Below are 23330 nucleotides of genomic sequence, written 5' to 3' on the forward strand. Positions count from 1 at the left end.
ACTTCAAGGGCTAGTAGATGTGGCCCCTCCTCCTGGTTTGGGTCCCCACCCTGCCTGCCAGCTCCAGCTCCAAGCTCTCAGTGGCTCCCGCTCCTGCTGTTCCCAAAGCACTTTACCACCCCCTGCTGCTTTCCTTCTCTCTGCCCATTCCTGGGTAAACTGTCCCTGCATTGAACGCTCCCACTGGAAAGAAAGACAGGAAGGAGCGAAGGAGGGAAGGAGAGAAGGAAGGAAAGGTGGGAGGGAGAGAGGGAGGAAGGAAGGGCAGAGCAGGAAACAAATTTTTTTAATTTCAAAAAAATTTTTTTTTTAATTTTTAAAATATCCCAAGATAGAAAAAATATTACATCCATGACACAAGAACAGAATGCTTGGGGTCCCTGGGTGGCTCAGTGGGTTAAGCCTCTGCCTTCAACTCAGGTCATGATCTCAGGGTCCTGGGATCGAGCCCCATATTGGGCTCTCTGCTCAGCGGGGAGCCTGCTTCTCCCTCTCTCTGTGCCTGCCTCTCTGCCTCCTTGTGATCCCTCTCTGTCAAATAAATAAATAAAATCTTAAAAAAAAAGAAAATAAGGCTGAAGTGTGCCTGGGTGTCTCAGTCAGTTAAGTGTCTGCCGACTGAGCCCTCCATCAAGTTTCCTGGTCTGCAGAGAATCTGCTTCTCCCTCTCCCTCTGCCCCTCCCCCACTCATGTCGTGCTCTCTCGCTCTCTCTCAATTAAATCAATAAAATCTTAAAAGAAAGAAAATAAGATTGAGAAAAATCTTCCAGAAAATGGACCACCACCACCACCACCAAGCAAGCTATGCAAACACACAGAGGCAAAAGGCATAGACAACAGGAGAGAGAAGGAAATTCAAGGATCAATCCTTGATATGGACATCTAATCAAGGGGAATTGTGGAAAGAAGAGAATAGGCAGAGAGAAGACTGTCAAAGAAATAAAACAAGAGGACTTTCCAGAACCGGTGAATGTAAGTCCTAGGTGGCAAGAGTGCAGCACATATCCAGTGTGGTGGGGAGAAAAAGAGCCAGAGGCAGGGCACATGACCAAACTTCCAGAATACTGGGGTTTACACCCTCAAACGCTTCCAGAGGTGGCGGGAGAGCAGTTATAAACAAAGAACCAGAGTAAGAAGGACAGAAAACCTCTCAACAATGACATTGGAAGCCAGGAGATAATGCCTGCAAACTTCTGAAGGAAAATTATTTTTAATCTAGAATTCTATATTCAGCCAGACTATCAATCAAGTATGAGGATAGAATAAAGGCATTTTCAGACATGCGAGCTCTCTAAAGAATTTTACCTCCTGTGTAACCTTTTTCAGGAAGCTAAACAAACAAGGGGGAGAGACAGGGAAGAGAGGACACAAGGTCCATGGAACAGGGTGCCCAACACAGGAGACAGACCAGGGGGGAGGGTTCCAGTGTCAGAGGAGAAGGAGGCCCCACCATGACCTCGGGGCGGTTGCGTGGGGCAGCAGCCCGCGCAGGTCAGAGCAGGACAACAGGAGAGAGGTTTCCATGGGGGTGGGGGGGATAAAAACAGACTGGTTGGACCACACCAAAGTTCTATTTGAGGCCAGTGGGTATATAAGAATATATAACCATGGTAAGTACAGAAAACTAAGCAAAGGGGGTTCGGGGCAAGGATCCAGGAAAACAAAAAAATCATATAAGAGAGTAAACAATGATATTACCCTGATTGGGTTAGTGGCGAACAATATTTACATGATTATCATGATATAAAGCGAGCATATGGAATTAACAAAAATATTGAGAGCAGGATGACACTCGAGGGAGTATATAAAAGACAAATCTTCATGTACACAACAGGTAGTCAACAGATAATGTCTAAATGAATTAATCAAGAGGCAGCAGCACAAGCAAATTACTTAGGAATACGGTAGTAACCGCCAGGAGAAAAGGCCTCTAGTGGTGCCTCTGGAGCAAGGGGCGGGCAGGTGCAGAGGGGCGGGGTAGAGGGGCGGGCAGGTGCAGAGAGGCGGGGCGGTCTCCCGCGCTTTGTTCTCCGATCTTAGCAGCATTTGATCTTTTTTGACTACCTACGTGCACTCCTTTGATGTAAAAAGATCTTTTTGAACATAAAGAAATGTACGCGAAGAAGCACATCCTGTTGTTGCTTCTCGTTTCATAGTTTTTCTGCGTCCTAGGAATTCAATCTCAGCCATAGGCCCCTATACACACGGCCAGGGGCACGCTCACACGTGTAGGGCCACACACATTCATCACTCACACACGCACAGACAGCCCACGGTGGCAGACACACAGGCAAGCGTACGTAATACAGAAAAAGCCTCAGACACACGTGCAAACACACGCACACATGGTGATCGATTCACCCACAGACACGGAGTCCCCGCCAGGCTCCTGGAAAGAAAGCCTGCTGGGGAGGAGGGCCAGACACCGCAAGGACAGCGCCTCCTCTGGGCCTTGGCCCTCCTGGCCTCCCTTCACCACCACCCCTCCTCCACAGGCAACTGGCCCCAGGCAGAGGAGGTTCTCTGCCCCAAGCTCCACACTAATTGCCTTCTTTACTCTGTGCCCTGCCCGGAAGCTAAGCAGCCTGAGCCTCTGCAGCCATTAAACCTTTGGGGCTGTGCTGTCTGTAAATGGTGCAGAAATGCAAAGGGAGAGGGGCCTGAGCTGGCAGCTGGGTGTGATTAGTAATGCCACCTTCATTCAGCTTTTAGTGGAGGCCACAGGCAGTGAAAAAGTCCAGTGCCAGGAGTCCTGTGCACAGGCTGTGCATCCTTGGGCAAGTCACTTCCCCTCTCTGGGTGCACGAGGAGGAAGGCAATCTATGAAGCTCTGAGATGAGAAGATTTTATGTCCCAGGCCGTGCCCTGCTTTCATCCCCTCCCCTGGGATACCTTTCTCCATGCTGACATCCAAGGTCAATCCCAAAGAATATGTGATTTGTGCATCTGACAGGTACACATAGGGCACCTGGGGAGCCCCCCAATTCCACTTCCCTCCCCTTCCACGTTCCTCCAGCACTTACCACAACCCTGGTCCTGTTATCAGGTAGTGTGTCAATGGCCAGGGTGCCCCCGCCTGGGTCTTGGCTCAGCTGGGTCCTGTCTGACTCCAACACCTGCCCAGGGCTCTCTCGGGCTCTCCGACTCCAACTCTGTGTGGCCCCCTTGGCAGCCCATCCAGAGCCTCGGCCTGCATCCTGACCTGGGAGGAGACAGAAAGCTGAGTCCCAGCAGTCAGAACAAAGGTCCACGGAGGGGACCAGCCCATGTACTCTACGGAGGCCCCAACCCCACGCCGTCCCTGAGTGTGGGGACACCCCACATGTACTGAGAGCCTCAGGCCAGCTCCACACCTCACAGTCTGTGCACAGAACACCTCTAGTCCCTCACCCCGGCCCTCCACAGTAGATACAATGCTCTCCATTTTGCAGACAGGAATCAGGGGCTCACAGAGGTTAAAGATTGTCACACCTTGGGTTAGGGATGGAGGTAAGTTCCAAACCTCCAAAGAGGTAATTATGCTCAACCTCCAGGGCACGCTGGAATCATCAGCAGAGCTTCAAAAATTCCTCCTGTCTGGGTCCCACCCCTGAAATGCTGATATAATTGTTCTGTAGTGTGTCCTGGGCGTTAGGAGTCTTTTTTTTTTTTTTTAAGATTTTATTTATTTATTTGACAGAGAGAGATCACAAGTAGACAGAGAGGCAGGCAGAGAGAGAGGGAGGGAAGCAGGCTCCCTGCTGAGCAGAGAGCCCGAAGCAGGGACTCGATCCTAGGACCCTGAGATCATGACCTGAGCCAAAGGGAGCAGCTTAACCCACTGAGCCACTCTGGTGCCCAGGCATTAGGACTCTTAAATGATCCCCAGGGGAGCTTTCTCCAAAGCCCTGAACCGAACTCTGTAGACAAGAATGAGAACCATTGCTCTGGAATATTCCAAACCTGTTCCTTATTTCTCCATCATAGAATCTCACCTTCCAGGGGACTCCATGGACGAGAAGCCTGAGAGTAGAGCTCTTTTAGTTCAGGGCTTCTCAACATTAGCACTGTGGACATTCTGGACTGGAGAATTCTTTGTTGTGGGGGCTATCCTGAGCCTTCGAGCAAGTCCAGCAGCATCCCAGCCTCTGTCCACTAGATACCAGTGGCATCTCCTCCCAGATGGTGCCGATCGAAGATATCTCCGTGATGGGGACCACTGTTTAGTCCTGCGACTACCTCCAAGCCACTTGGGCAAGTCCCTTTCTCCCTAAAACACTGAGCTTTGCCACCATTAAGAATGGCAAATAGGTTTCATCTCAAAAGTCCTCTCCAATCGATTAGCGACAGCCAGGAGCACTCTCTAATTGAGACAAACTCGGAAGCTCCATCTGCGTGTAGCAAGAGAGATTGTCATGATCAATTAACAATGTCTGCCAGGGCACAGGATTGGAAAGATGCTGCACGCCGGCCGGTTAGCAGCCATTCCAATCGTTCTCTTCTGTCTCCTCTAGGTCGTTAAGTGCATTCCAAATGTCACAGAAATCATGCTATTCCTTTTTTGGAAAGATCTGTGCCCCCAAAGATGTGTCTTACATTGTCACTGCAATTGTCACACCTACTATGGATGTGTGTGTGGGATACAGATCACTGGAGAGGTGGATCTGGTATTTCCTGGGATATTCAATTCCAGGCCCACTCCACGTCGGACACCATTCTCCACCTCTGCCTACCCTAACCCTCCCCAGAGCTGCTAGATACAACCCTCTTTCCTAGAGCGCCGATGATGTAACTCCGTGCCTCTCTCCCTGGTAGACGAGTTCCCCCAGGACGTCCCCATCTTCTGCAAATATGGATCCTCAGTGTCTAGCAAACAGTAGGTGCTCAATCATTGTACAACTGAGGACACGATACTAGAGGTAAGTAACTCTTGGGAGTCAGCAAGGACAGAGGTTGAGACAAGGCTTGGCCAGCACCAGGCCTGGGGCTGGGGCCAGGACTCTGCTGTGGGGCCCTGGTTTGTCATTAGACATTTTATCCAATTAAGTCATTCTTGGCTGCTGGTGCCTGCTGGACCCTTGCCGGCCCCCTCTCACTTCTCTGCCCCTAATCGCAACCAGATGCTCTGGAGAAGGTGGGGAGAAGGGTGGTCCCCAGGCCCCTTCCCCAAGTTGCCCACTGGCTGAGATGGGCCCGCGCCCAGAACTGGGAAGGCAGTGTGCCTGAGGCTCAGACCCCAAGCCAGGGCTGTCTTGCCCCTCTCGGGTGGGGCCCACAGCAGCCTCTGGAGATAGAACCGTTTGTGCTGGGCTGCTTTGCCCAGCTCCCTGGGTCGTCTTGCAAGCAGCCCTTGAGCCTGGGCGAGAGCCAGAACAGGAAAGGAACGTGTACAGAGCGAGCAGAGGAGCTTAATGGGTCTGGAAGGGGGTGTGGAGGATCTGGAGGCATCACTATCCTGCAACGGAGACAGAAGGGTACTTGAAAAGTGGGGGTCCAAGGCCTGAGAGGAGGGCTGGAAAGGGGGACCCAACCAGCTGTGGGGTCAGGGAAGGGACACCTGCACCCACAGGTTGTGGGACCTTGGACCTGTCTGTTGACCTCTCTGAGCTTCCGTTTCCTCAGCATGAACACAGGGATGACAGTCATGCCCATAGCACAGGCTGCCATGAGCATCAAATTCAAATGTCAAATGAGAAGTCTTTATAATCAGAGAACTTGGGGTTCAGGTCAGAGGCAAAGTGTCCATGAAGGCAGGCAGGGAAGGGGATGGAGAGGGAAGCAGCCCAGGAATCCGCCCTACCCTGGCCAAGCCCTGAGTCTGACCCTCTCAACCCCACCCCCACCTCTGTCTCCCTGCCACCCCGCCCCCTCCCAGTCGGCTGGGACAGGACCTCACCCCTCAGCCAACACAGCTGGTGGCTCACATGTGTGTTGCACGGCCCATGTGCCTGTGCACACACAGACTTGCCCCAAGGCCCTGGTCCTCCTCCCCACGCGCTCACACATTGTTGCCAACCTCTCCCCGTGCTTGGCCCCTCTCTGCTCTACCTTCTGTCCCTCCCAGCACCCGTTTTACACAGATGCATGCATGTGAGTGTAGCTGCCTGGGAGCCCTGGCCAGAAGTACCAGAAGAGCCCAGAGCACCCACTCCTGGGTCCCGTAGCCACCCATCTGTTCACCCACAGCCCCAAGTCGCCTGCCGTCTAGTGGGCTGTCCGTGCCGTAATAGGGAGAATAAAAAATGACAGCTAACTTTTGGAGAACGCTTAGTCGGTGCTAGCCCTCTTCCAAATGCTTGAAGCCCATGAACTCATTTACATCCCGCAGTAACCCCTTGGGATGGCTGCTAGGTTGGGTCTATTGTGCAAATTGGGAGCTGAGGCGTGAAGGTGTCGTGGAATCTCCCAATGTCACACAATTAGTCCATGGCAGGACAGGTGCACACGGGCAGGCTGACTTCCAGGAGGGCTGACTTCAGGGTCTGCTCAGGTCATAGGGAGGTCAACAAGAGGGGACCAGGAGCCCCAGGCTGTTTCCTCAGGTGCAGGGACAGCCCGGGGAAGGCCTGGCATACGGGCTTGGCTCACTGGGGACCATCGCGCCCGATCTCAGGAGCCCTGTCTAAGAGACCATGTCCCCTGGCACACGGGGGGCGCCCCAGGAGTGTCACCCCAGACCCTCTGTGGGCCACTGTCCTGCTCTGGCACCAGAAGCCGTGGGCTGACTTCAGGAGGCCATGTCATGCCCAGCCCCAGGGCCTGGCAGAGCCACCCGCCACCCCCGCTTGCCCTTCCTGCCCCACAGCCACCAGGCAATCCAGAAGTCACTGCAGTCACCACCCTTAATGCCCTTGAGGTAATCTCCCGCACACCCAGGACAAACTTGATTCTCTCCCTCCCAGGCTTCCAGCTCACCCCTCAGCTCTCCAGCCGAAGGCCCTTTGTGACCGCATCCCTGCTGTCTCCTCCAGCCTCCTGTCTCCCTAAAAAGCCCTCTCCAGGAACTAGCCTGGCTCACTCTGGCCACAGGGCCTCCCACAGATGACTTTCCCAGCCAGGACCACTCTGCTCCATAAGTGAACCCTTCTGATGAGCCGTTGCTCATCCTTCAAGTGCCATGAGATGGCACCTCTTTCCAAAGCATCCCCCGACATCTCTCCCCTGTCACCCCAAACGCTACCTGCACCGTCCCAGCCCTGATCCCCACACGTAGTTGCCATCTGTGCTTCTGCAGGCTCCCAGCTCCCGACACAGAGCCAATGCTTAGTAAACACGGATGGAGGACAGAGGGAAGGAGGGAGGGATCCAGGGAGGTAGGGTAGAAGGGGCAGGGAAGGGAGGGAAGGAGGGAGGGAGGGGGCAGGAGAGAGAAGGAGGAAAGGAAGGGAGGAAGGGAAGAAATCTTCAAAAGCCCCTGAGTACTTGAGGCCCATAGGCTGAGAACACCCTTTTCCCGGGGTGCAGGCAGCAAGAAAAGAGCACAGGTTTGGAGTAATACAAGCTCGGGGAAGAACTCTGAATCTAATGCTTACTGACTGTGACACTGGACAAATTACATAAGCTCTCTAAGCCTCAGTTTCCTTATCTGTAAAACGGGAATGATAAAGCCTACACTTGTAGTTGTTTTCGAGTCCTTAACAAAATGATACGCGCAGAGCCCCCAGCAAAGTCCTCTGGCCTTCTTTCCTAGGGGCTTGAGAGAGTCTCCAGAGCCTGAACTGAAATCCTGTGTCCTAGTTAGAAACCCTTCAGCGGCATCCTCTTGCTGGGAAACCCACTGAAGTTCTCACCGAGGACCCTCCCTTGGGGAGAGGGAGGGAGGCACAGGGAACTAGCAGGAAGGGACCACCAGGAGGAGAAGAGGAAAGGAGAGAAGAGCTTGGCTTTCTGTGAGTTTCTCTCAAAGGGAGAGTCTGGGGTCCGTGACCACCTCCTGATTCGCTCACTCATTCAGTACACACACATTGAGGCCCTACTGTGTGCCAGGCACTGCGCCAGGTGCCAGGGCGACAGTGAACAGGTGGACACAACCCCTGGGCCCCAGAAGATTCTAGTTGGAAAAGACATGTAAATGAATGAATGAATGAATGAATGAAGTGGTGGATGAGACAATGGGACATGCTGATGAGTGCAGGCAAAAGAGTTGGGCTTTATTGCTCCCCTGGGCAGAGCCATCATGGTGGGCCTCTCTGAGGATGTGGCCTTTGAGCTAACCAACACCTGGACTTGAAGATCAGTGTCCCACAGCCTGGGTGTGTTGAGGGATGGGGCAGAATCACAGCTATAGGGACTCTAGACACGATCTGGTCCAAACCCCACTTTATAGAAAAGGAAATCCAGGTGCAGAGAAAGGAGGAAGTTGCCAGGGTGGCCAGAGGGATAGATGTTGGGCCTGATCTCCTGACTCCCAGCCCAAAGACAAGCCCTCCAGCTGCTGCTTCTTTCTCTGTCTATTTTAGGCGGCTCCCGTTCCCCTTGGGCCAGAGCCTGCTGCCCCTGCCATGCCCCATGCATCCAAAGGCCATCTTCCTGTCTGTCCATCTGACTGTCTATCAGCCTCTTGCGGTCTTTCCTCACCTCCCGACTATATCTTTGGCTTCTTCATCCTTCTCCTGCTCCTGTTCTAACGCTGGAAGGAGTTTCAAGGCTCCACCAAACCAACCAACACATCAAGAGGGAGGGGAGATCTCAGTTCCCTCCTGAGGCTCCCCGGAACCCTGCCCCACCCCACCCCCACCCCAGAGAGCTTGGAGTCTTGGGGCTGGATGGCACTCCTTCACATCTAGCTTCCCAATGCCCTTTCCCCAGGCCCCAGGGCTCCACCACTGATCCCAGGCAGGCCGTCCCTCCTTGGCGGCCCTCCCCTAGAATGTCCTACCCCACACACACACATCTCTTCTTCCCAGAAGACACCCCTACCTCCGCCTCCACCCAGGCCTTTCCTCCAGTGCAGCCAGGCCTGGTGGAAAAAAAAAAAAAAAACACACACACACAACAAAAACGAAAAACACTGGACTGAGAGTCAGCAGCTGCCCCCTCTGGCTTCCCAAGCACTTCCTGAAGTCCAACCCACCTCTCCTGCCACAGAAAAAGTCCATTTTTTCCTGGCTGAGTCTCTGGCAAAGCCCAGAAGACAGGGTGTCCTCAACTTAGAGTTTTGATTCAAGTCTCTGCCTGCCTTTCTCTTTCTGGCCTCCCCAGGCGTCTACTACCCCAACCCGACTCTGAAGAGGCAGCTTTCAGCCAGGCCCCAGGCTTGCCATCTCCCCCCACCCCCCAGCACAGGCTCCTTATCTCCCAATTCCCTTTCCCCAAACCTCTCTGTGATTCTCCCAACTCAGCCAGGGGTCCAGAGCCCTCCCTCATCATCCTAGTCACATGCTGAGTTCAGAAGGTCTTACCAAGTTTGGGGTTGCAGAGGACCTCAAAAACTGACCTGGCCAACCTCTCCTTTTTATATAGATTTTTTCAATTGCCAGTTACCCACATATATCATAACAAATCTGAAAAGGAAAGACAATCCTTAATAGGAAAAAAAAAGAATCTTTCATTATCCCACCAAGAGTCAAAGATTTTGCTCACAGCTCACTTTAGAAGTGGCGAAATAGGCCCAGAGAAGGAAGTAACTTGCTCAAGGTCACACAGCAAGTGAGATGTGGGGACAAGAAGCCAAGTCTCCGGCCCTTCTCTGTGTGGTCTCCCTGAAAACTGGTGCTTCTGTACCACCGGCCTTTTGCCACACCAACTTCCACTGCTCTCTGCCTGCATTTCCACCACCATCACCCTTCCCCACCCTCCTTCTCCACAGGGACCCAGGCCTGTCTCGTCTACACACAAGTCCGTTGAAGTCAAGAACACAGTCACAGATGCTGTGCCTGGGGCTAGCATACCCCAGAAACACAGCAGCCCAGCTGCAGCATCTCCCAGGACAAGCCCATGACCCTGTTCCATCCCATTTAAGGGACACCTATGTCCCCAAGGCATAAAGTTCTATCTCCTCAATTCTTGCTGTCAAGAGGCTAGACTGCAAATTACCCACCTCCCAACCCCAGAGAAGTCTGGGGGCCTGAGGAGATAGGAAGGTAATATAAAATTACATGCTGAACAATGTTTTTTTTTATAATACGAGAGACTCAAGGTAGACCTCAGAAAGGACTTCCAGGTGGGAGAGATGATTGTGGAGAACTAGTGTAGGGAAGAGGAGTGTGCCAAGAGGACCCCCTGCTCCCCCCCATCCAGAGCCAGAGCAGCTGATGGCCAAAGGCCACCAGGACAGCAGAGTAGGAGTGACAGGAGGGTCCTGGAGACTGGGAAATGGGGGAGCAGCAGGTTGCTTCTTCCTGAGCCCCAGAGGGTTCTCCAGGCTCCAAACACGGAGAGGAAGGCGGTGGGACAGGCTGCTACAGAGCTTCCTCTAGGAGAGATGCTGGGTCTCCACCATCCCTCTGGCTGCTCCCACCCAGCCCCCAAATGTGAAATGGATTCAGACCTAACCTGGGTCAGCTTGGGGCTGGGGTGGGACCTGGGGGGTGGGAAGAGAAGGAGGTGGCAAAACTGGGGCAGGAGGCACCCCAGACTCTCCGTCTCATCAGAATTCAGCTTCCCTCAGTGTGACGAGGGGTCCCTATGACTCCCCTACCGTCCTCTTTGGGGCCAGAGCCCATTGCCTTATGTAGCCCCCTCTACTGGGGTCCCTCTGGTGTCCTTCCAGGAGGGAAGGAGAGGCGAGGGGCATCAGTGTTTGATGCCTCCACCCTCACTCGCACACCCGATGTGTTTAAGAAAGTGGGTCCCCGTCCACCTTTCACAACGCACGGAGCTCCTGGCCCTCCGCGGACAGTCCCCCCACCCACCCGACAACGCGGGCGGGTGGGTACTTGGCCTTGCCCACGCCCGCCTGCCTGCTCCCTCCCCGCCCCCCGCCCACCCCGACCGACTCCGGCCAGTCCTACCTGCTCCGGGCGGGGGGCTCAGCGCCCGGGCAGCCTCCCTGAACACCAGCACCAGGAGCCAGAGCTCTGCCCGCATGGTGGGTGCCAGGACCCGCCCCCGGCCCGCTGCAGGCCGCGGCCCCGGACGAGGGAGGGGCCGGGCTCAGGCGGCGCAGTCCCCGGGGCTGGCGCGCCGAGGGGTGGGCGGCGAGGAGGCGGCGGAGCGCGGGGCCCGGCGGGGCGGCGGGAGAGGTGCGGGCGCGGGCAGGCGGCGAGCGAGCAGAGCGGCGGCCTCCCGGAGCGCGGACGGGGAGGGGGCGGGGCGGGGGGGCGCGGCGCCTCCCGAGCGCTCCCAGAGTCTTCCCAGGTCCTCCCAGCCCTCCCGGAGCGCTCCCACCGCGGAATTGGAGGGGGGTGACTGGGGGCGGAGTAGGGGACAGGGCGGGGGACCCTGGGCTGGGAGAAGCGGCCCCCCACCCCGCACCTTAGCTCCTGCCTCCCTTCCCCTCCTCAGCCCCCCTCCCCGCGGAAAGCCGCTGAGACAAGACCGTGGAGGGGTGGGGTGTGCACACCCCAGGAAGGGACAGGCGCCCCTTTCCTCCGGCGGTGCACTCTTGCCATACGCACCCCCTCCTCCAGCTCTACCAGGCTTTCCGACTTTCTGGGCTGTTCCTCAGAGTTCTGTGGGTTTCTGATGCCCATCCCCACCCCAGGAATCTCCCCTTGCAGCACAGACCACCCCCGCCCCAGCTTCTCTCGCCAACAGAGGCCTGAATGCCACTCCCCTCCCCGGAGCTTCTCTCCCTTTTCCCCATCACCGGCCCCCGCCCAAGTTACCAGCACCGTCTTTCCCATCAGCCTGGTGGACACCGTGGTAGAGGGCAGCCCGGACCTCCCCTTAACCCCAGAAGGTAACCGAGGCCACCTTTCTCTCTGGGGACCCCAGGCCTGTTCAGGGTCCCAGTCAATGCTCAAAGCCAGTCTATCCCCCTCCCCCCAGCACGAAGACATCTCACCCCACCTGCCACCACCTTATGACAGACTCTGGGGAATAGATCACCTTTTTTTTCCCCTTTTCTTTCAGGACAGAATAAAAATACCCGCAATTTAGGAGATTTAATAGACGGCAGGGAATCAGGTCAGGACACGAAGGTGCTGATTCCCTCCCCTGACCTACTTCGTGCGGTGGCGAGGAGCTGGAGCACTCGAGGGTGGGAGGATGAGGGGCACCTGGTTTCTCACGGGGCTGGGGCCTAGGGACTGGACAGTCGCGGACAGGTAGGGGATGGACACGGAGAGCTCTTGAGGGAATTCCCCAGGAAGAGGGATACGCGCGGGAACAGAAGAAGTGTGGGCTGGAAGAGGGGGGGGTTCCCTGACACTGAGGCCAAAGACAGGAACTGAGAAGGGAAACAAGAACCAAAGCCCCCTAATCTCTCAGAATCCCAGTTCCTTCTTCCTCTGGATGCAGAGTCCCAGAAACGACCTCCTCCAGCCCTAAACGCTAATCCTTTACGATAGGACAAGGCAAGGCCTGACTGTAAGTTCTTCTTGTTGTCTAATTCAAATCCCGACTCTCAAACCGGAATAGGCCGCCGCTTCCAGTTGCGGCTTCTTGCTGCCCTCTAGCGGTCAAGTGGGGAGCCGCGGTCTGTTTTACACGGTCTCTTTAAAGGCTCGGATTGAAAACAGCAGCTTGGAAATAATCCCAAGCAAGAGACGCGTAAATTTTTTTAAACGTAAGCCTCTGGAATTTGCGCACCCATCAGAATCACTGGAGGGATTATTAAAAATACAAATTTCTGAGCGCCACCCTCAGGTTTCTAATTCAATAGTTCCGGGAAGCCGAAAATCTGCATTTCTGACACATTCCCAGGTGGTGGTGCTAGTCCGGGGACCACATTTTAAGATCCATCGCTTGAGAATTCTCGCTTCTTGCACTGTCTCGCGTCTTTCCTGCACCAATTGTGGTCTGCTCAAAAGAGAGATGGCGAAGGCAATGTCAACATAAAGTGGAGAAGGGAGAAAATGACACATGGAGACACGGACCTTTGTGGCCCAGTGAAAACGAATGTGCAGGGGGCACCCGGATTTGAACCGGGGACCTCTTGATCTGCAGTCAAATGCTCTACCACTGAGCTATACCCCCTCTGCTGACGTTAGGGCGCAGTAACCTCTTAGTCCTATGACTGCGCAGGCGCTGTGATGAGCTCGTGAAAAGAAGTTGTGTCCAATGTTTACAAAAGTTGGAAATAATATAATCTCAAAAAGATTACTCGCCTGAACGCAGAACTTGTTTCCCGAAGTTCTGAGCTCAAGATTTCTACTGAATGATGTAAGCAAAATGGAGTTTGGAAATGCGAGGGGAGATCCCTCGAGATCCTTCGTTTCGGGGACATTCCCTGCGCCAAGGTCCCCCTGTCCTGCCCTGTCGGAGCCCCTTTATTGCCTCTTGGCTCCCCTCTCTCCGTCCTGCACGCTCGGGCAGGGTTCTCTGGGTCTCCTTTCCCCAGCCCAAGCCAGGACCTTAGGTCCTGGGCCTCTCTCCCCGGGCAGAGCCGTTGGGGTCGCTGGCCAGGCCTCCCTGATAGTGCGCTGGCCTCCGCCCTAGCACTTCGGAAGTGCGCAGTCTGGGCTGTCCACCTAGGGTTAACCAGCAGCTTCTCGCCCTCTCACTGCATCCCACCCACAGACGCACGCGCGGGCTGAGCGCACGGATCTGCTCGTCGCCTGCCTGCAAAAGGGGGTGGCAGGGCCCGACATCGCATATCGCATCCCCTCTCCCCTGCCAGGGCACTTTGAGAGTGGACTAGTGGATAAGAAAACACGAAAAATCTGGCGCAGAGAGGGGGCACCCGGATTTGAACCGGGGACCTCTTGATCTGCAGTCAAATGCTCTACCACTGAGCTATACCCCCACCGTACTGGTCGCTCTTTACTGGAATAGGTTTCTGTAGTATAAGGAGAATATTGTTTCAGTCCGACAGCTGTGTCAAAGTGACCTCATGAAAAGAACAGATTGTGGACTAAATGGAGATAGCTAGAATTGCTGAGTTCTTTTTCCACCATTACACCTCAGGAAACCATAGGATTAAGGACTCCTGGACCTTCTATAATTGTGTCCAGACTGTCCCCAAGATGTCCAGTGCTGACTTGGGAAGGAGAGAAACCCATGGACTCCAGAACCATCTCAGGTCTTATGGCGTAAAAGCAGGGCTCCCTGTGTTCAGATGGACGGCGTGGGTTTCCATCCTGTCTCCAGCTCTACCTCGAGAGGACTCCTGGGCTTCTCCAAACCCCAAGGGCCCCTCCTCCCCTCCTCCACGAGTCAGCATCAAGCCACGCCCACCCCTAGATCCAGGTAGAGCCGAAAGCTCCCAGTCCCAGCAAGCCAGGAGTCAGTTACCTGGCAGAGGGTGGGAGAGACCAGGACCAAAGAACCAGCCAGTCCCCTAGCCCAGTGGACCCTTGAGGCAGTACCCCCTCCATTTCCCAGGAGAATTTCCACAGACCTGATGACTTGTACAAAAAACAAAAGCCAGTTTGAAGCACAGGTAGCAGAAATAAGAAGTGAGCAGTCTTCAACAGCATTTATTACTCTTTTATAAAAATTCTAAAACAACTAAAAAATCGTTACAAAAGACAGCCAAGATAGGCACGCTGTAGGAATTGGAGACATCTGGGAGGCGTGGGATTCATACTGGAAGGACTGGAGGGCAAAGGATGGGATGGCTTAACTCTCAAAAGCTGTGGTCCGGGCCAGCATCTCAGAGGGAAGGGAAAGGCATGGGAGGAGTGGAACTCCCCGCAGTGCAAGGGACTGTCCCCGTCTGGGATGTCCCGTCCTTCTTCCTCTCCCTTCCCACCAGTTTTTGGCTCTGTCCTCCTTCCCCTGCACCTGCCCCCTTTGCCTTTCTGGAATCTCCTTTGCTCAAAGATGGCAAAGGGGCCAGAAAACTGGGGTGGCAATCGAGGGATAGGAGGTGGGGTTCTAGGAAATAAAGAGCATTTCCAGGGGTCTCCTACTTTATCCCCCATTTTTTTCCCCTCAAAGACGTTGCAGGCTGAGGGGACGGGGCTCCACTTCCCAGTCCCTCAACACACCTAACGACTTGCCTGTGCCTCCAAAGACACATGCTTCCCCAGGGTGAAGGGCAGCTCTTCTGCTGTCTTGTCTGCAGCAGGTCGGCAGGCAGTCTAGCCCTTCGGTGGCGGGATTAGGTCGGGTGGACTTCAGCAATCTCACTGTCCATAGCTGACCCAGCTCCCATCAGAGAACCCCAGAAAATAATCGTCACTTGTGTTTTCCACCCAAACAGTCCAAGCAAAACCCCCCAGAGTTTCTGGTCGGCCTCAGGTCAGGACATCAGTTGGCAGTGGCCCGAGACTGCATCCACTGGAGCCCTGCGGGCAGCCTGCAGGGAAGATGGAAGAGTATATCCCATGGATCGGTATATCCCATGAGGATGATGGCCTCCAAGTCGCCAGCCCCAACCCAGAGCCAGTGGATTAGATGTAATAACCAAAGTTAAATCCCTTCTCTCCATCAACAAGTATAAACGGATTGAGTACCCACTGCACATCAGGTCCTGGGCTAGGGGCCGGGGTTACTGGTGAAAACACAGACATGCCCTCTGGGGCCTACAGTCTAGCAGAGGAGGTGAATGTGGATTGGAGGAGGGAATGGCAAGGACACTACCAGAAATGTGTGGTTCCTTGGACCGACCTCCCTCCAGCCTCCAGACACCTGGGTCCCCAGCCTGCTGTGATCCCACTCGAGAAAGAGGAAAGAGAACTTTCCAAGACTGATGAGAAGCCCTTCCTATGTGACCTTCACATCCTTTGCAACATTTGCCCACATACTTTCAATCTCCCTTTCCCACTTGATCTTTTCCAAACACTTGCCACTTATAATTACTATAGCTTTTTCTTAATTTTATTGTTTATTGTCGGCTCTCTCCCACCAGAATGTACGCCCCATGAGGGGTGGGGTTTTGTGTTTTGTTTGCTGCTCTTTCTCTGGTGCCTAGAAAAGTGCCTGGCCCAGAGTCAGTGCTCGATAAATGTTGAATGAATGACACCATTTGCTCTCTACAGAAACCCTAAGAGAGAGACAGTACAATCGCCCTCCTCTTTACAGATAAGAAAACTCAAGGTCAGAAAGAGTCAATGACTCATGTCTGGAGGGCTTGGCCCCCAGGTTTTCCTATGGCTTTCTCCTCTCCCTTCAGGTCTCAGCCCAAAAGTCACCTCCTAGTAGTGGTTGTCCCTGCCCACCACAGCTAACTCAGACCAGTTGTTGTCCCCTCCATCACTGTTAATCCAATTTCATTCTCTGCATGGCACTTCTCAGTATCTGAAATGTTTGTGCTTAGGTGGAGGGTCACCCCTTTCCCCACTAGAATAAGCTTCCCAAGAGCAGGCACTGTGCCCCGGCTCACTGCTTGCCCACATCTCAGCTGTGGGTGGATGCGCGCCTGTGAGCCAGATTCTGACAGGGGAGAAACAGGAGAAGGTTCTGATGGTCAGCATTCATTGACTGGGCCAGACCCTGGACGTCCAGGTGGGGAGCCACTAACCCTTCCCCGGTGAGGGCACAGCAGCCCTGGATATGCCACGGGTGGTCTTTGATGGCGGTCAGAGTGAGGAACTGAGAGATCTCCACGGTGGTCATGGAGTTCTTCATATCCTGCTTGTTGGCAAAGATTAGGACGGAAGCATCTCGCAGAGCCTGTGGACAGAGGAGCCCAGCCCCAGTCAGCCTGCCAGGGCCTAGCTTCCCATCCCCCTGCCCCCTAAGTCCTCCCTAGTCCCCTGCTGTCCCTGCAGGAGAAGCCCATGCCCCGTGGTACCCGATGTGGGGCAACCACACCCGCGGACACCGACAGCTCGCAGATTGCCTGCCCCCCAGCTCTGTGATCCTTACGACAGTCCCATGGGGCAGGAATCTGGTGATCCTCCCCATTTTGTATTTGGAAAAACTGAGAGAAGTGAAGTGACTTGTCTGAGGGGAGGAAGTCCCACGGTGAGTGAGAAGGGGGATCACGACCTGGACCAGTAGCTCTGGCTTCTGCGATCCTTCATCTGGGAGAAATTAGCCCTGTCCAGACAGCTGGGGTAGCGGCTCTCAGACACGGGGGACTCAGGAACGAAGCTCAGAGAGGCTAAGTGAGTAGGCTGAGGTCCCACGGCTAGTCCCCCCGGGGCCCTCTCCCAACCTCGAGAGCCTTACCTCGTGGGCCAGCATCTTATACAGCTCCTCCCGAGTGGTCAGCAGCCGGTCCCGGTCCGTGCTGTCAATCACGAGGATGACGAACTGGCCAGCAGAGGGCAGCGGTGAGTCGTGGGCTTTTCCCGCAGGAACGTGTCTCCCGCCCACTGTGCTCCCCACCCAGCCTCTGCACCGCCCTGATGTTAGCCCCACAGAGAACTGGTCTGTTCTCAAGCTCTCACTGCCCTCAAGTCCCGTTTTCATTCCCTTTTCCATCCAGACGGTGGGGGAACACAGCACGACTCGGATTGCGTGCCAGAGGCGATGCTATGCCGTGGGCATTGGGGTCAGCATTCGGGTCCCAGCACAGCCCTGTGCCCCTGGACCAGGCTTAGCACCATTTACAAATGAGATGAGCTCAGCGAGATGGCAGATCTTGCCCTAGGACACACAGCTGGTGAGTGGCGGTGCTGGAATTCGCACTCAGTCTCACTCTGAGAAGCAAACCACCGAATCCACGGCTGCCAGAGTGAGAAAGGAAGGCCCCCCTGAGACCAAGGGCCTACGCCACGCAGGGCATCACACAGAAAGCTGCCAGCAAGCAAAGCTGACAAGAGGTATTCACAAATTTTAACAAAACACTGCTACATTAAGGATTTGAAACACATGTGTTAGCAGTTTTGTTTTGTTTTAATTTTAACAGCCATTGGGGCAATCATTATTACAATCTCCACCTCACAGATTCGGGTAACGAAGGCTCAGAGAGGGGAAGTGACAGGCTCAAGTCACACAGCAAGCAGCCTTCCAGGCCCCTGCAGCCCCAGCATGCCGCTCACCTCGGTGTTGGAGTAGTAAGCACTCCAGGTGGAGCGGAGAGCCTCTTGCCCCCCTATGTCCCATACGAGGAAGTGAGTCTTCCGCAGAACGATCTCCTCCACGTTGCTACCGATGGTGGGAGATGTGTGGACCACCTCATTCATCAGGCTGGGGAGGGAGGAGAGACCACCAAGAGCTCAGCCCCTTCTGCTCCCAGCTCTGGGTCCCCCAGCCCTCGGCTCTCGAGTCAGGCTAGATCTAACTCAGAACAACTCGGCCCAGGGTGGCCAAGCCTCTGGTCACAGGGGAGTGCAGGCGGGAGTGGGACTGAGCCTTGTCCTGGCGCGGACCCCAGAGATGGGAGTCATATTAGAGCCATGTCCCCAAACAGCAATATGCAGCTGGATCACCTGGGAGTCTTGTTAAAATGCAGAGAGAACACACACATTTTTATATGTAGAGGGCATCTCTGGAAGATCTGGGAGTCTGGGCTGATTGGGAAACTTACTTTTCACTCTGCGTGCTTGTAATGTTCGATGCTCTCTTTTCTTCTGGTTTAAGATAAACATTTGCATGTATTTCTTTTTCAGGGGAAAATTTTCCTAAGTAAATACTCTGGAGGTTCCAAAGGGGGAGAGATGCCATCCACAGAGTGGATATTGGGAAGAGCTCCGATGGATAATTACTCAGCACACGTGCCAGACCCTTCTAGATGGGGAGCTACGGAGCTCACCCTGACTCAAAACTGGCCCTCCCCTTTGGGTTTGAAGAAGGGGAGAAAGTTAAGAGGCAAAGGTAGGGTGCAGGAGTTAAAAGGTGGGACCCACCGCTAGGGGGAGCGAAGAGCAGGGAGGCAGGAAGTCAGTTTCTGACAGCCTCTGGCCTGCAACCAAGTTTGGTAGGGGCAAGGGGTGGGGATGGTGGGGACCACTGGGGTCGCCCATACCGGGCAAGATTCGAATGCCAGGCGAGCGGCCACAGAACTGAAGGGTCACCATGCCGGGAAGATCTCATAACTTCCCCCCCACGATCACTCCTCCTGGCTACTGGAAAACCTGGGAACCCAGGGAAGAGTGATTGGTCCAAATGTCTGTCAGTCTGGTGGAAAGAGCCAAGCCCCACCTCTTTCCACCCGAGAGTCACTTACAACTGGTAGAGAATGGTGGTCTTTCCCGCGTTGTCCAGTCCCACGATGATAACCTTGTGCTCTGGAGGCATCCGGGGGTGGGGGTGGGAGGGCAAGGTCAGGGCCAAACTCAGTAACCAAGGGTACTGAGTGCCCCACCGGGGTTCCCAAGAAGGAGACGAGTGTTTCCAGCGAGCTGGGAGACCTCTGCTCACTGTACCATTTCTGCTTCCCTGCACCCCTCCCCGACCAAAACCCAGCAGGACAGGTTTCCTCCCCGACCCCGGACACCAGCGGCACTCCCGGACAGTGGAAATGATTGCTGAGCCTTCCTCGCTCCACATTTCCAGAAAAGCGGTTGTCCGAAAGGTCCGGGGCGCCTTGGGCTGGCCAAGAGAAGGGGTCTGGAGAAAGAGCCACGATCTCAGGAAACCCGCGGCCCCTTTTAGCCAGGAGGACGGAGGCTCGCGGAGCCCTGCGCCCCGGTGTGCACCGAAGCGCGCCACCCGCGAGGAGCAGGAGGGGAGGGGGCGGAAAGGGGCTATGGAAGGGGGTTAGGGGAGACCCCGGAGCTTGCAAGGAGCACCCACGCAGGATCTTCGGAGCCCGAGGTCCCCCAGCGCATCCGCCCCGACCCCGGATTCGGGGAGCCCCGGGTGGGAGCCGAATCAAAGCAGTCGCTTGAATGCGCTGTGCGCCCTTTACCCTGGTTCCCGAAGACGCCCATCAACTTGGCGATCAGTTGTCCCATGGCGCTTCCCGGGCTAGGGAGGGGCAAGACTCAGCGACCTTCGGGGGCCCGGGTCGAGCCAGGGTGCTTAGAACCCCGCCCCCGGGGAGGGCCGAGCGAGTTTTGCCTATGAGGTCACGGAAGCCCGACGAGCCACCTGCGGGACCCGGGAATCCCCTGGGACACTGGCCCCTCGCGGGTGCTATGAACGTCACAACGACAGCGAACAGGCTACTTGTCTAGAGCCCTGGAGGTGCAAGGAAAATGGGGTCCAGACTCCACATCCCAGCCCCCTTTGCCCTGAGAAAACTCTAGAGGTTCTCTGGGTGACCTGCTCCCTGACTGCATCAAGGAGGCCCAGCACAGTGACCCACTACCAGGTCCCAGCTGTCCCTTCTCCAAGTGTCATGTCTGAGCACTAGACTGAAGCAAAACCCTCCGTTCTGCACCTGCCGGCTGTGTGGAGCAGAGGGGTCACTGATCCTCTCTGCTGGGAGAATATTCCAGCCCTAGTTGGATCTCCAGCAGTTTCACTAGAGATTTCACTACGGCTCTTGCAGACCCACACAAAGTGAGTTCCCTTAGGGAAGGGCGGGGTCTCCCTCCCTTTTGGAGGTCCCTTGGTGATAGGCAACTTCTAGGAATAAATCCCTACGGCTTCTACAATTCATTGGCAAACCACTGCTCAGGCACAGCTGCCAGATCTGGGGGATGGATATCTGAGGATAGGGACAGAGCAACAAGAGAGATCTTGCAGCTAGAGACCCTACAGAGGGGTACCAGATGCCGAGAGCCAGCAGGAGAGAGCCCGAGCCAAGAAGAGCAGTGCTGGAGGTGGAAAAAGGACGAGGGGACTCTTTTAGTTGTGAATTTCCTTCTTTGCTTAAACTGGGAAAAACCAGAAAACAAAAAGAGAAGTGGGAAGGCAAACCCACCTCAGGCTGAGGGGACAGTTAGGAGAGGTCAGTTATCACACAGGAGAATCAACTCCCTCCGCCCCCACACTGCCATGGTCCTCCCGCAGCGCATTAGTGCTCCCCTCCACTAAGGGGAAAACCTCTGATTGTCTCCCTTCCTCTGCCTCCCCCTGACTCAGCACAGCCCTATTCACTGACATAAAGCCCAGCCCAGAGCCTGGCACTCCACAGCTCATAAACCTTCAGTGAGTCCCTAGTGCCCACTGGATTTAGATCAGCCACATCACCTGACATTCACAAGTCTCCATGAACAGCCCTCACTTGCAGGTGATCTCCCACCTTCTACGTCCACTGGTCCTTGCCCACACACGCCCAGCTCCTTCCGTCATGCTTTTGCTTCTGTGTTTCCTCCACCTGAATGTCTTTCACCTTCTCAGAAATGTGGAGTCTTAAAAGCCTTTAGCCGCCTGCCATAGAAACCACCAACTTCCCAAGCCCTGGCCTGGTTCTCCAGACAAATGGGGCTTCTCTCTACCCTGACACTGGAGACTGGCCTGTTTCCGCCAATCAGCCCTGAGGCCAGGAGGGTGGGGTTCGCGTCTTGCTCAACTTTGTTCTCCGCCCACTCCCCTCCCGGCCTGGTCCAGTGCCTGGGACCGTGTTGCTACTGGAGTGTAGTACAATGAGTTATGCTAGAGCCTGAGAGATGGTGTTTCAAGCATTAAAGAAGTATGAGCACAAGTTGAAGAGGCATGAAGGAGGCTGGGAAGTCTATGGAGAGAGCAGAGGAAAAACAGTCAGCTAAATAAGGAATTCTCACCTCAACCGCCTTGGTGCCTGGAGTTAGAGGGAAGGAGAATTGACTACCAGAGCCCATTTCAGCCCCAGGAAAGAAGGAACGCTAGGTGCAGTAGAATGGGGGTGCAGAGGGTGCTGGGGGAAGCAGCAACACTTTAAGCACTTTAACCATCTGTTTCCTGGGGGGGAAAGGAACCCCTTAGTGCATCCTGCCCCTCCCTCCCAACTACCACCACCAATTGCAGAATTGAAAGTGACATTCTGCTAGCTGGAGCACAGTCCATCAACAGACGAGAGCTGCCTCTGCTGCCAGGCCTAGGGCCTGGGTCTTAGGGAGCATTCATTCATTTATTTGACAAATATTAGTCAGGAGTTAGGAAATGGGCCAAGCAGACAAAACAGACCCGGTCTGGGTCTTTTGGAGCCTTTACCGTTTAGTGCGAGAGAGAAATAAACACCAAAAATAAACATCAAAAAATAAAACCAGAACAAAACTCTGAGAGACAGTATGTAGGAAGACACATTTTCTTGAGGATGTGATTATTGGCGCTAAGACAAGATTTTTCTCTAAGGTACCACCTGGAATACCCATTGCTCCCGGGCCATGGAGGTCCCAGATCAGCTTCTGTGATTTGTTGGAAGGTGGGAAAACCTTTAGCCACACACTGGACTGAGGCCTCTCTGACCTCAGTTCAGAAGCTGGACAGAAGCTACAGGTCAGAGGCACCTGGGTGGCTCAGTTGGTTAAGCAGCTGCCTTCAGCTCAGCTCATGATCTCAGGGTTGTGGGATCGAGCCCTGCATTGGGCTCCCTGCTCAGTGAGGAGTCTGCTTCTCCCTCTGCCCTATCTATGCTTGTGCCTCCTCTCTCTCAAATAAACAAATAAAATCTTAAAAAAAAAAAAAAAGAAGAAGAAGAAGAAGAAGCTGCTACTGGTTCAGTGGTCCCCGACAGGAGGGTTCCCCAGCGCCTCAGTTCCCAACTCCCTGAGGTAGTAGTAACCTCAGTCCCCCAGTCTCTCTAGATCTAATCCCAGTGACTTTATGGTTGTTGAAATCCTCACATGCTGACAACCACCACCGTGCTGAATGAACATCAGTTGAGGGCTTGCGGTTACCAAAAGACAAGAATCTCTCTTTCTTCATCTCTCAACATTTCTAAGTCACCTAGAAATGCCCCCGCCTGCCAGTTCCAGGAAAACACAATTTCAGGCAGAAGGCACATGAAGTGGAGACAAACATACTCAGACACCTGCTTCTTCCTCCCCAACCCTCCTCCCCTTGCAAAAGCCAGAGCAGGGGAATCGGCATGAGACTCGGGGCTTACAGGCACCGCAGAACTTGAACTCCAAAGATCTGAGTTCAAGTCCTTGCTCCGTAGCCATGTAACTGTGGGTGTTGCTTAGCCTCACTGAACTTTATCTGTAAACTGAAGTTAATAATTCCTGCCATTGATTCAAAAGATCGGGGTCCACCCCCAGATGGAGCTTTCTGCCATTCCCTGATTCTTCAGGCTAAGCACCCAGCTGCCTTTTGTTCTCCTCTTGGGTGTCCTTCCACAGGCACCATAAGCCTACCTTGTCCAAAGCTTGACATTGTTTCTGCCCCTAACCTGGTTTTTCCTGGCGCCTGGGAGGCTCAGGGGGTTAAAGCCTCTGCCTTTGGCTCAGATCATGATCCCAGGGTCCTGGCAGCGAGTTCTCTGCTCAGCGGGGAGCCTGCTTCCTCCTCTCTCTCTGTCTGCTTTTCTGCCTACTTGTGATCTCCATCTGTCAAATAAATAAATAGAATCTTAAAAAAAAAACAAAAAACACAAAACACC

At 54.5% G+C, this 23330-nt stretch overlaps 2 protein-coding genes and 2 non-coding genes across 4 annotated transcripts in view; all 4 read right to left on the reverse strand.

Moving 5' to 3' along the window:
- The window catches only part of PLXDC1 (plexin domain containing 1), a 54977-nt gene extending 43814 nt beyond the window's left edge, over nt 1–11163 (reverse strand). The window contains exons 1-2 of the mRNA XM_032871468.1: nt 10933–11163; nt 3025–3203 (exon numbers count right to left, since the gene is read on the reverse strand). Of these exons, the coding sequence (XP_032727359.1) occupies nt 3025–3203; nt 10933–11008 (255 nt within the window). The 5' untranslated portion in view covers nt 11009–11163. The remainder of the gene's footprint in view (nt 1–3024; nt 3204–10932) is intronic.
- A 1825-nt stretch (nt 11164–12988) lies between these two features.
- Nucleotides 12989–13060, reverse strand: TRNAC-GCA. The gene has a single exon. It is a non-coding gene; the product is annotated as a tRNA-Cys (tRNA).
- Nucleotides 13061–13757: 697 nt separating this feature from the next.
- On the reverse strand, nt 13758–13829 carry TRNAC-GCA. The gene has a single exon. It is a non-coding gene; the product is annotated as a tRNA-Cys (tRNA).
- Nucleotides 13830–14482: 653 nt separating this feature from the next.
- ARL5C (ADP ribosylation factor like GTPase 5C) lies at nt 14483–20366 on the reverse strand. The gene is made up of 6 exons (XM_032871470.1): nt 19770–20366; nt 19086–19146; nt 17959–18106; nt 17144–17227; nt 16491–16642; nt 14483–15326 (listed from the first exon to the last, which is right to left on the reverse strand). The coding sequence occupies exons 1-6, from the start codon at nt 19813–19815 to the stop codon at nt 15278–15280; spliced, it is 540 nt and encodes a 179-aa protein (XP_032727361.1). The 5' UTR covers nt 19816–20366; the 3' UTR covers nt 14483–15277.
- Nucleotides 20367–23330: the final 2964 nt, after the last annotated feature.

The sequence above is a fragment of the Lontra canadensis genome, unplaced genomic scaffold, assembly GCF_010015895.1.
Source record: "Lontra canadensis isolate GAN:19392208 unplaced genomic scaffold, GSC_riverotter_1.0 scaffold43, whole genome shotgun sequence".
NCBI classification, from domain to species: Eukaryota; Metazoa; Chordata; class Mammalia; order Carnivora; family Mustelidae; genus Lontra; species Lontra canadensis.